We start from the raw sequence: 13,866 nt of genomic DNA on the forward strand, positions 1-13,866 counted from the left end.
TTCCATTGAATAAATGCCATACCCTTATTTTATTATTAGTTTAAGCATGAGAAAATGCTTAGTTTAAGTGTGGGGAGGTTGATAAACCCCATTTGTAGGGTTTATCTTGTATTAATTTTAGGAGATTTTAACACCTTTTACCCACATTTATTCAATGAATTAGCATGATTTTGTGATTGTCTCCTTATTTGTGCTTAGATGTGAAAACATACTTTTTAGGCCTTTAACTTGATGATTTTAATCTCCCTTTGATTCCACTAGATGCGTTGATCTGTTTGTTAGTGATTTCAGATTGAAAAGGCTAGGAATGGATCAAAGGAGTGAAGAAGAAAGCATGCAAAGTGGAGAAATCATGAAAAGCCAAAGAATTGAACTCGCCCATGGACGCGCGCACGCACCAGGCGCTCACGCGCACCTTGCGAATTACCCCATGGACGCGTACGCGTGCTGTGCGCGTATGCGTCGATGCTGATACTTGATTTTTAAGTGAATTCACACCCAACGAATTTTCAAGGGTTGTGGGGCCCAATCCCAACCAACTTTGGCGCCAAAGATGCTATTTAAAGCCAAGGATTGAAGAGCAAAGGGACTTTTGATCATTTTTACACATTAGGATTAGTTTAGAGTTAGTTTTAGAGAGAGAAGCTCTCTCTTCTCTCTAGGATTAGGATTAGGATTAGGTTTAGTTCTTAGATCTAGGTTTCCATTCATGCTTTCTTCTACTTCTTCTTTTCAATTCCTTGTTGTTACATTCATCTCCCTCTATTCTTTTGTTGTAATTTCCTTTATGTTGTTCTCATACTTTGTTATAGATCTACTATTGTCTCTTCTACTTTCTTCCAATTTCATTCAAGGTAATTCATAATAATTATGTTTCTTTTGATTGTTGTTGTTAATTCCTTTCAATAATTGTTGTTAGATTCTATTCTTGTTATCAATTTGCTTTGCTTTTCTTTTGTACCTTCCAAGTGTTTGATGAAATGCTTGGTTGGGTTATAGTATAGATTTTGTTCCTCTTGGCTTTGGTTGATTAATTAGTGACTCTTGAGTTATATAATTCCTTTGTTGATTGATAATTAGAAGTTGCTAATTGATTTGAATGGCTCTAAAGCTAGTCTTTCCTTTAGGAGTTGATTAGGACTTGAGGAATCAAATTGATTCATCCACTTGACTTTCCTCCATGGTTAGAGGTTAACTAAGTAGTAGCAATGGACAATTCTCATCACAATTGAGGAGGATAACTAGGATAGGATTTCTAGTTCTCATATCTTGCCAAGAGCTTTGTTAGTTGTTAGTTTATTTTCTTTGCCATTTATATTTCTTGTCTAAAATCTTAAAAACCCCAAATATAACTCACAACCAATAACAAGACACTTCATTACAATTCCTAGGGAGAACGACCCGAGGTTTAAATACTTCGGTTTATAAATTTTAGGGGTTTGTTACTTGTGACAAACAATCTTTTGTATGAAAGGATTGTTGCTTGGTTTAGAAACTATACTTTACAACGAGATTTCATTAGTGAAATTCTAAACCATCAAAAATCCAATCATCATGACCAAGGGAGACAGAGACACCGAGAGCACCGCGAGAGACAGAGCATGCAAGACTGGTAGAGCAGACGGTGGCTTCGAAGGTTGCGATAGCTGCTACGCGATGGAGGCTTCGAAGGTTGCACGACGGAGGCTTCGAAGGTTACGATGGCTGCTGCGCGATGGAGGGGAAGTGAGCGAGCAAGAGGTGGTGGCTGTTCGAAGGAACGACGACGGCGGCGGCACAAGGTGGTGGCTGAACGGAGGTGAGCTCAATAAGATTGAGACTTGAGAGGCAGCCCTCCTCCCTGGATTGAGTGTGTGTGAGAGACAGAGATAAGAATGGAGATTGATTAGGGGCTAGGGCTTGCACGATGGAGTAAGATTAGATTAGGAATTGCTGGTTCAGTGAGTGAATCAGTGAAAAACGGCGACGTTTAGTTGTGTTCTCCAAAAATCGGTCGGATCACGGTTCGATTTGACTGACCGGTTCTCGACCGGTTCGTTGATTTGATCACGGTTTTTAAAATTTGCAGTTTTACTTATTATTCGAACCGCTTTTCCTCTCGGTTCATGGTTCGACTAGCCGATTTGAACCGATTTTTAAAAGTTTTAAAAGACACGATTTTTACTGAGTTTAGACTCAATATAATTATGGCTCAAAAATATTTAAGTTTTATCGGATTTAGAATCAAATTAGAGTCTAAAAAATAGATTCGATATATATTTAAAGTCTGATTTGAGTTAGGATAAATATGATTTTATCCGGGTCATGAACACTCTTATTTAGGCTTGTACGATGCTTATATGAAAAGGAGGGCAAAACTAAATTTTTCGAATTTCAAATTTAAGATTAAAAGGGAGTTGAGATATGTGAAGCTTGGACCCGTGTGGGGACCGTGTGGGACTGCAGGCAATGTCCAAATTCCTAAACTCCTAATAAAGCTTCTGATTTGGATGGATCTTAATTTGTAAAATACCGTTAAATATCTAGTAATAGTTTGTGTGCGTGTCACTCTCGAAATAGGGTATATCATGAAGGTTTTTTAAATCTGTTAATTTTTTAATAAACTTAAAAAACAAAAAAACTTTATTTTAATAATGAGGACGTATTATCAGTATGAAAATAATTATTCGGAACAAATAATTAATACTAACAAGTAATAAAATATGGTATTTATACAATTTTTTGTTTACATTTCTTTTGTAAATTTTTATTTTATCGCATAAAAAATAAATTTTTTTATCTCTCTCGCTTCTTATTAATAGCTTTTAATGAAAAGAATAACATAAAAAAATATAAAAATTATAATACACATAGCATTCGTCCATTTCCGTCTAAGTTCGATGATGCACTCTTGAAGTTGAAGTCTTCAACGATGCGTCTTATAATTCTTAAACACAAGTTCTTAAAAGTTGAAGGACTCTTGAAATCATAAACCATCGAATTGCTTAGTTATTTCTAACTAGTATTTTGATTTTTGAGTAGAACCCCTCGTTTTTTTTTTAAAAAAGAAAAACAAAAATTATCTTTTAATAAAGATCAGAAGTAGTATTTAACTCAAGCTTTTAAGTTAATTTTGTGTTTGGTGAGAATGAATGAGCTCTTTATAGTTGAAAATGACGGGCAAATTAAAGAAAGGTATTATATTCCATAATTCCATAATTCCAACATTGATATGCATTGTGGAATAGAAATTAAACAGAAAAAACAAATTTACACTTTTGGGTGGTCAACAAAATCATAAATCAAGTAGTGAATGAAGCTTAGATATTTATTATAAGCTGTGGCTCTAATAAAAGTTTGAATGCCAACTTGCACTACATAGCTTGAACCATTCTCTATTAGCAATTTGCACAAGTGCAAGTGGGGGGAGGTTAAATTAAATGTATTTATGCCTCTCTATGTTTTGAGAAGTTAGGTTTAGATATGTGATGATCCAATGATTGTGACACAACTACCATGCTTTGCTTACTTCCACAACTACCATGCTTTGCTTACTTTTTGACCATCTTTGATATTATGCCGACATCATATAAATTACATTATTCTTAATTGAAAAAAAAAATAAAATCATGGAACATTTTGAACAAGGTTGATCGTGCCGTGTTGCATGTCTTGTACTATCAAGAATTCAAGATATACATAGTGGCAAGTTAGGGTTTCAACGTTGACTTTGAATTGCATAAGATTAATATATCATCCAAATTTATATATTTCTCCAAAAGCCAGTGACGCTGACTTTTTAAATTATGTATGAATATTAATAATTTAATATGAATTAATCACTTGGGCTCATGGCAATTGACCTCCACTTATAACTCGACCCCTTAACAATTGAACATATTTATAAAATTTAAACTATGCGAACTAAATATTTACGAGTTAACTTAAACTCACAAACTAGTTTAAATAAAAAAAATATAATCTATAATTTTATATAAATAAATTATAATTTATATATAAAAAAATACCATTTATATATATTATCTATCTATTAATTATAATTTACATCATTTATTATAATTATATGTATTATATACGTGTGTCAAATTATATATCATTACTATAATGTTAAAGTATAAAATTTATAATATATTCTTAATATAAATAATTATAATAAGTAATTTATTCAAATTTAAATTCGACTCATTTGTTCTGACTAGATTGAACTATGGAGTCTGGAGTAGAATTATGTTGTTAGCTCTCAAATTGAAAAATAAGCTAAAATTCATAGATTGTAGTATTGAAAAACCAGATAGCTCAAATCCACTGTTTGAGGTGTGGGAGAGGTGCAATACATATATCGTTGGTTGACTTAACCTCTCACTAAGTTCAGATATCTACCAAAGTATTTTGTGAAACAATTTAGCCTATAAAATATGGGATGAGCTAAAGCATAGATATTATCAGGGGACAAATTTCGAGTGGATGAATTATATGAGGAAGTGTATGCACTGAGGCAAGGAGACATGAAGTGACGAATTACTATACCAAACTCAAGTCAGTTTGGGAAGAAATCGACAATTTCAGAATCTTGCCACAATGTAACTGTGATAAAAGGTGTTCATGCGCCTTATCTATAACTAGAAAGTAAAGAGAGGAAGATAAGGTGACAAAGTTCCTTCGAGGTTTAAATGAACAACATTCCACCGTTCGATCCCAAATAATGCTCATGGATAGTTTACCAAATCTGAATGTGGTCTTTACTATGATCACATAGCAAGAATGGCAGTTTCTTAGTCCTGACTCTACCTCGGACATTAAGGTTTTGGCTAGCGCTGCTCATCCCTTGAACACTGCATCGCCTTCGCTAGGTAGAGAAAGAAGAAGAGGTAGAGTAGGTAGATTTCAGCCTGGGAGAGGACAAGGTGGCAGAAGTAGGCTGCAATGCACTTTTTGCAACAAGACTGGACATGGTGTTGATACCTGTTATAAGAAACACGGGTTCCCCCCAACTTTAGACAATGATATGAATATTTCAACTCTCAAAACACTGTCACACCAGTCCTCAATTGCATCTCAGCAAATGCAGGTACTGAGTGTATTAATAATGAGCTCAGTACCAGTCAAGGCCAATTGGGAGCGAGTGAAATCACAGGGGCTGGATTAACTCCAAATCAAAGGGAAGCCCTACTAGCTCTACTTAGTAAGCAAGAGGTCACGTTACTTAACAAGAGAATCTGCTGATAGTTAGTTAGAGAAAACTGATTAGAGTAGTTAGATATTTATGCTAATCAGTAGTTAGTTAGCTGTGTATAAATATAGGAAGGTCAGTTATGTAAAAGTGTGATTTATCATTTAATACAAGTTCACATTTTCACTCCTTCTTCTCTCTGATTTTCCTATCCCCTGCATTCTTTCCCCGTTCTCATGCGCAACCTTCAACATGGTGCAGACGATTGAAGAGAGGGTGGCTTGATATTTGATTCACGAGAATCAATCGTGGTTGGAGAGAGATGATGGATCCAGGTTCCTCTTCAAGACTGATTTCTCTTAGTTCAAGTTCTCTTCGAGCATTCTTATTTCTTTTTTTCAAGATTCTTCGATTTTCGATCTCATCTCTTTCTGCAATTTCTTCTTTGATCTCCAATTTCTCCTTCTCCTACAACTTCTTCTCCTCTTTCAAACTCACACTGCAAAGCTTGATGAGAGCCTAATTGCTTCCTAGTTCGACGAGTCATATCAAAGCGATTAGGTGTTCCGACCAACGAGATTGAAAGAGGAAGGTTCAGATCTGTGCACCAGATCCACAATTTCTGTCGTTATGAGCTCCGATTCAAGTTCTAGTAGAGTGCAATTTCTCACCATGAACGCAACTCAGTTTGCTGCATTCTTCAATCAAATTGCCGCGATCCAATCACACATCAGCAGACTATATATGAACTCAAAATTTTGTTCACAAATTCATAAACTCAACTTATTAAACTAATAACAAGTTGAATTCAAATTGACTTATGAATTGGCTTGAATTACTTTCAAATTCTAACTTTATATACAATAAATAGATATAATAGAAATTAGATATGGAGAAAAGAATGATGTTTTGCTTAAATATTGGTGTTTGAGGTGTTTTACAGAGGTGAGGAGGTGTCAGAAACGCAGTCCAACACGCGAGTTAGATGTTGCTCAACACGTAGGTAACGTTTTGACGTGTCAGCCATGCAGCAATACGCAGGTAACGTGTTGCCTACTATCTCCATGCAAGAGGCAACCTTACTCCGGGAGCAAGTGACATTTATGGCTTTAGACCCACCCCTGGTGTATAAAAATGGAGGAAGAGTGGGCTGGGCTGCATATCATTTTTGTTTTCCTTCACTATCACCATACACCATACATTCTCAGCTCATCAAGTCAAGGTGCGTTGATCAGTGGCTCCAAACACGCGAATGCCACTTGTCTTCATCCAAACAGCACGCAGGCTGCCTGTTAATTCCGCTGCGCCACGTGTCATCCATGTAGCAGCAGGCCCGACTTCGGAAATAGCAGTCATTTGTGGTGAGTGTTGAGGGTTGGTTCTGCGGGTGTATTAAAGAGTGGTGGGGCTGGGGTTTCGTTTCATTCCATTGTTGAGAGTGGTCGGGTAATGGAGTGTTGGGGCTTGGGGTTTATTCATTGGGTTTTATGTTTTGAATTAGTTTTAAAGTTGAGAGTGAGATTAGAATATTTAAAATGGTACATAATTATACGTCTCCTAAAGATCATGTTATTAATTATTTGGGACAACCTAATTATATAAGTTTGTTATTTTTAATTAATTTATTAGTATTTACTTGGTTAACATAAGTTTAATAGTTTGTTATTATTTATTTAGATAATATTATTCTAAATGTACTGTTAAATATAAATATAAATAAATAATATAATTAATAATAATTTTTTTTCAAAATTAATCCTATTATTTTTTTCCCTATTCCTTGTGTTGTTAGTATGTATATATTTTTTATTATTGGTTTAATTATTCTGTTAGTTCCTGTAGTTTTACCAAATTTTTAATTAGGTCTCTATACTTTTTTTTCTTTCAATTGGGTTCTTACACTGCTTTAATTTTGTAATTAAGTTTTTTTTAGTATAAAAAATATTAGAGTTAACTAAATATTTCTTCGCAACTTGAAGGTATTTATAATTGAAAACTTAATTAAATCTTTGACCGCATGTATTTTGGTAAAAATATTATGTTAATTTTAACATTTTTAACATAAAAAGGATATTATTACAAATTTAAAAGCAATAAAAGGACCCAATTGAAAGGAAAAAAAGTATAGGGACCTAATTAAAAATTTAGTGAAACTATAGGGACCAACAGTATAATTAAACTTTTATTATTTATTTGAATATGATATTTTATATTTTTAATAATTATTAAAATTAATGAATATTATTCTTTTTATTCTTTATTAGAATATGATTTTTTGTTAATTTTTAAATTAATAAATAAGACACATATTTTTTTTAAAATTTTTGGTATAATATTGTGGTTATTGTTATGTTATGTAAATTTTAATGATTAAATTAAAAAATAATAAAAATTATTTATACATAAAAATTCAAATTTCATGTAATTTTTTATTTTATTTTTTGTTTCAACATATTAGGATTATAAACATATATTTTGCTAGCCAATAATATATAATTATATGTTATTTTATATTTTAATATTATTTTTATTTTATTTTTTGTTGTAATTAATAAAATGATATTATAAATATGAATAATAAGATATTCGAATTTGTTTAATTATTATTTATTTTATTTTCTGTTAAAAGAAGTTATTAATTTATTCTTTAAGTTATTTATTAAATTGATTTTTTTTGTGGCTAAACTTTACCAGGCTAATAAGAATCTTCTGCCCCGTAAGCTTGACTAGCCAGAGACGTGGTATCCAATAGTTAATGAAGCCTTACGAACCACTGAATTCTACCAGCACTCGAGAGTTGGAGTGATCAGAGGACATTCTGCGATGCTAGCTGCTCTTATGCATGGATTGAAATTCTAGAATACCCGATGAAATATCCTAACACCGTCCACCTCTTGACTCCCGTTATACAGGGGTCGTGTTTCTATTTGGATTTGTGAACCAGGCATCTTCTGAAACATTGCCAAGAACTACAATGGAAAATTTTGGTAAGATTCTTCTCATCCACCGAAAACCTTGGCTATCGACTTCTACTTTGCTAGCTAAGCCTTTCGGTAACTAATAGTGTAGTTGAATCTTGCCTGAACTTTTGCAATTATAGATTTGACCTTTATGGATGAGTCGAATTCAACCAATGGCTTCATAGCCTCAGCAGTCGTGGCTAAATCTAACTTGGAGTGATCTTGTGAGATCGTTCCCATGGAACACGTGTACCTCTCGTTGTATCTTCGAATCTCCCAACAGGCTTTCTTCTGTATCAAGTTGGCTCGGATAAGCCAGTCGTACCCACGTTTATAAGTCTTGCACTTTACATAAAACGTCTGTGGCTCGGATTTATAAACAACGTAATCGACTCCTTTGGAGATAGTGTAACTCCGAAGTGCCGCAATGACTGATTTTCTTGAGCCGTATTCCATTCCGATTCTAAACTCCCCATTCTTAGGATCAGCAACACCTATAAGAAAACAAATTTGTCACTCATCGATCCGCTAAAACAAAATCAAGTAAACATACTACCCAAAGCTCACGTACCTATATTTGCATATTCGAAAAACTCTGGTGCATGCATGGCGTCAAGATCCAAGATACATATAAAAGGTGGAACGTCCATCGGTTGACTAACGAAGGCTGGAACCACTAAAGTTTCCGCCACTGCCTCACCTCCCTCAATGTCGTCCTCGTCCTCATCACCGGTTTCGTACGTAGCTTCAAAATCTTCATCGCTATCATCGTTCATTTTCAAACTACGCCTCAGCTCTGTCATCCTGCACATCGTGTCATGTTGAACCTCATCTGCAGCAATATGTTCAAACTCAACGTATAACTCAATCCTCGGGTGTTGCACCTGAGTTTGCTGGTGAATATGAAACATCCGCTGAATACTAGTTTCGTCGATGATTGGCATAACCTCAAACTGTATTAGGCCGCCAATACAACAACCAGACTCCTATAGAGAATGTTGGTCACCATCTTTAAAATATCAGCCTATATGATTTGACAGAACCCGTACTGTAGTTCCATGAATGTTACAGTGCACGGAACCACAAACAAAAACATATTCTCACACGCAAAACTCACATCCTCATACGTATTTTGTACGACCTCTCCGTTATGGTAAACCACTATATTTGCAATGCCCTCCATCGTACCGACTCTGGAGAAAAACACCTCTCTCACAATAAAGCAAAATGGTTACGAATTTCAATTTTTATAGACAGAAAACTCATCTCGCAAACTACGTGTTACAATGCCATCCAACTAGCGTCTGCCACGTGTGCAACACGCTGAATGCGTGTTATTTGCCATGTTATCACGTGTAAAACACATTACCTACGTGTTGAAGAAATGAACGCCACGTGGCAATACATTACCTGCGTGTTGCGTGCGATTGTGACACGTATCCAATACGTTAATTACATGCTGAGTTAACACATTATCTACGAAATATATATTTCTGCAATGTCCAACCACTTGTATATACAACAAAAATAAACCTCCATTTCCAAATAAAACTTACCTCTAAATTACATATTAAAATTCTTTACCCTAGAGATAATGTCAATTTTTAACTAGTATATTACATACTTTGTATGAAACTTATAAAATAATTACTTTGTGGGTCAAAATTTTTAATAGATTAATATATCAATACATAATTAAATAATCACAATTTAGCTCATCGTTTTATTTAATACGCCTCAAATTCTCAAAGTACAATGGTAATACGGTAACTAAAATTAAACTATATATATATATATATATATATATATATATATATATATATATATATATATATATATATATATTAGATTATAATATTATTAATTAACTAATCAATTTCAATTGATTTCCAAAAATATAAAAAATTTAAATATTATTTTTTATATGTAATAATTTATTAATTAATTACAAATTTTTTAATAAAATCGGATCTATAACGATGAATTTTGACGAGTTGAACTAAAATTAATCTTAGAAGGAAAAAAAAATATTAATTAACTGGTGTCATAATATTTGGATTATTTTTTAGACAAGGAAGTCGTGAGGACGACCAGCGAGATGGTAGGGCACGTTTATATTAATAATTTAATATTACTAATTAAGACAATACATTAAACACATTTTCTTATATTATATAATAAATCCATGAAAGATATACCATGAGATTGCGTGACATAAAATTTTGATTTATAACGTCATAGGTGACGTAACATGATATCTATCTCCACTCGCGGCCCATACCTCACCGACCAGGAAAGAGAACACAATGGATTAATCGCAATTTGATATTACTAAAACTCATTACTGAGCGCGCGTGATCTTCACCTGCAAGGCCTCCGAGTCACGAACATGAAAACACAATGAGTTTGGAATTCTCCATTCCCTTTTAGACCATACTGCCACCAAGTCACGACTCACGAGGCCCCATGACTAAAACCTCCTCCTCTCGTTTCAATTTAAATTAGTTTAATGCACCATTAATTTAAAAAATGCTAATTCATATTTTAAAAATAAAAGCATTCACCTTAAAATTTCATGAAACATGTATTAAGAAAATAAAAACTAAAAAATCAGCAACTCCGCTAGGTGATCAACAGTCTGAAGCTAATTACTAATTTTTTTATTTTTTTAGAAAAAAACATAAATTCAAACCATCATAAAAAAATTTAAAATTTAATAAAAAAATCTAAAATATAAAAATTTAAAATTATTTTAAAACTTTTAAAATTTTAAAATTATTTTAAAAATTATTCTAAAAAATTTTAATAAAAAAACTGAAACTAACCAAAAAAATCTAAAAATCTAACAAAAAATAGATATTCAAAATCATTTAAAATTTTTCAAAAGCTAACAAAACAAAATATCCAAAAAATATTGTAAAAAGAACATTCGAAAATTAAGTAAAAAACATCTAAAACTATTAAAATAATCATCTAAAATCCAAAAAGAAAAAACCTCCCAAACATGAATAAAAGAAACATTCAAAACTTAAGAAAAAAAACATTCAAAACATAAAGAAAATAAGCATCTGAAATTTAGTAAAAACAAGCATCCAAAGGTAGTAAAAAGAATTCTCCAAGAAAAAGCAACGTTGCAGATCACAATGTCTGGATGTGGCGGAGCACCACAACGTCCTTCCGCTGCTAGTCGCGATGGCGTGCGGCAATAGCAGCAACCTTTTTTCTCGTTGGTCGTTCCATCGCAAATCATAGTGACATGCAGCAACAACATTGACGTGCAACGATCCTTTGCGACTACACGTGCGGCGATTGGCTTTGGGAGAGAAGGAAGCGGTGTGCAACTGGCGAATAAAAGGGCGCGGCATGCAGCTGTTGGAGAGGGGCACAGTGTGCTGCGGTAGGAGAAAAGAGCGCGTGTGGCTATGGAAGGGAGGAGCGGCGTGCAGCCGTAGGGAGGAGAGAGGAACAAGGGTAATAAAATTGAAAGAGTATGTAAAGATAAAGAACACTTTGTTATTTATTTTTTGATCAACGGTGGTTTGTTTCTTAGTCTTCTAAGAGATTAAAGAGTTGTCTAAAAAGAAACAATAGCCTGTTAAAGGTTGCCGAGTGTTAAGACATCCGGCCCAATTATAGTCACCGAAGGCGAGAAGCTGAATTTCTGATTCTCTTTAAAAAAGAGTCCTTTGCCGGGGTTAGTTTTCAGATATCGTAACACATGCTTGCTAGCTTGAAGATGAGATTCAGTAGGAGATGTCATAAATTGACTTAATTGTTGAGTGGCATACATGATGTTTGGTTGAGTAGTGGTAAGGTAGATAAGACGCCCAACCAAACGATGATACACAGAAGGGTCAAATAGCAGGGGACTTTTGTCTTGATATAGTCTTGTGGTACTATCCATTAGAACAGAGGCAGGTTTAGCACCTAATAAACCAGAATCCTCCAAAAGGTCAAGATAATATTTTCTGAGATAAGCAAATTTCTTTTGCTAATTGAGCTACTTTAATACCCAAAAAATATTTTAATGTGCCCAAGTCTTTAATTCAAAAGTGTTGGTGCAAAATAGACTTAATGGCAGTAAGTTCAGAAATAGAATTACCAGTGAGAACGATATCGTCAACATAGACTAGGAGTATAGAAATTTGAGCACCAGTAAATGTAACAAATAGACCATAATCAGATAAGATCTGCTGATATCCATGAGATAGCAAAAGATGAGGAAGTTTGTCATACCACATACGACTAGATTGTTGTAAACATACAATGACTTTAGTAACTTGCATCATTGATTTGGCCAAGGAGATGTAAATCCGGGTGGCAGAGTCATGTATCTTCAAAAAGATCCCCATGTAAGAAAGCATTATTGACATCTAACTGATGTATGGTCCAATGCTTCATAGAGGCCAATGACAAAACTAATCTGATGGTGGCAGGCTTGACAACAAGAGAGAAGATTTTCAAGAAATCAATACCTTCAGTCTGGGTGAATCCTTTAGCCACAAGGCGAGCCTTATATCGATCAACTGAACCATCAGACTTGCGTTTGATGCGATAGACCCATTTACAGCCAACCGGCTTAACACCTGCAGGACAATCAACAAGACACCAAGTTTTGTTCAACTCAAGAGCATCCAGCTCATCTTTCATAGCACTATGCCAATTAGGGTGTTGATTGACATCCTTAAAGAACTTTGGCTCAACGCAAAATGTAGAGATAAAAAAACCTTTTATGTGAAGATGAAAGAGAAGAAAAAGACATGACTGAAGATAAAAGATACCTACACTTTGAGGGAGATTGATTTGTAAAGGTGAGAGAGGAATTGCACAAGTAATTAGAGAGATATGCTGGAAGTCGATGAGGTCGGTCGGAATGATGACGATGGGGTTGCTAAGGTGGTGAGGAAGGTGACGGGAGATGAGGAGGTGATAGTGGACTAGTGTCTAGTGCGAAAGGAGAGGAGGGTTTGGGTCTCGAAAGAGATTCGATTGTCATGGATTCATGTTGGTTAGGACACGACAGTGAGAAAAGAGATGTTGTTGGAGAAAATGAAGAATTAGATGGAGTTTGGTCAATGGGTATGAGTGAGGGTTCAACTGGAAGAGTTGGTATTTTTGGGTTATGTGTATTGACAGAAAAATTGTTTGATTCAGAATTTGCTATTGGGTTGAAAAAAGAAATTGAGTCATTTCTGTAGACCAAAGAAAAGACTAATTCATAAAATATAATATTTTGAGAAATTTCAATCTTTTTGTCATCCAAAAGATAAATGATACATCCTTTAAAACTATTTTAAAAACCAATGAAAATACCCTTTTTGCCTTTTGATCAAATTTTGATCTATTTGTCATTAGGGTATAAACAAAACATAAACATCTAAAAACTTTAAAGTCATGATAATTTGGTGGATGATTAAATAAAATCTCAAATGGTGTTTGAAAATTAATTACAGATGATGAAACTCTATTAAGCAAATAAACAGCATGTTTAACAGTTTTGACTTTAGAGTTGAATTGTGTTTCAACTAAAGCAATAAAATTTTTTACATGATTTTGTACTTTTTTTTATTTTAACAAAATAACTCATGTAAAGCGACTAAAGTCAGCAACAATAGTTAAGAAATATTTATAATTATAAAGATAAAACTAAATATATATAGAGTATTGTCTACGAAAGATAAAAGCAAAGATAAGATAAGATAAGAAGGTAATATAAAAATAAGATAAGATGATAAA

At 33.8% G+C, this 13,866-nt stretch overlaps 1 protein-coding gene across 1 annotated transcript; it reads right to left on the reverse strand.

The window, feature by feature from the left end:
• Positions 1-12,456: 12,456 nt before the first annotated feature.
• On the reverse strand, positions 12,457-12,780 carry LOC140184906 (uncharacterized mitochondrial protein AtMg00820-like). The gene has a single exon (XM_072238105.1). The coding sequence runs from the start codon at positions 12,778-12,780 to the stop codon at positions 12,457-12,459; it is 324 nt and encodes a 107-aa protein (XP_072094206.1).
• Positions 12,781-13,866: the final 1,086 nt, after the last annotated feature.

This window comes from Arachis hypogaea, chromosome 5 (genome assembly GCF_003086295.3).
Source record: "Arachis hypogaea cultivar Tifrunner chromosome 5, arahy.Tifrunner.gnm2.J5K5, whole genome shotgun sequence".
NCBI classification, from domain to species: domain Eukaryota; kingdom Viridiplantae; phylum Streptophyta; class Magnoliopsida; order Fabales; family Fabaceae; genus Arachis; species Arachis hypogaea.

Coding starts and splice junctions, on each gene's coding strand:
- LOC140184906 (XM_072238105.1), bottom strand. CDS start 12,780: ATGAAAGATGAGCTGGATGCTCTTGAGTTGAACAAAACTTGGTGTCTT.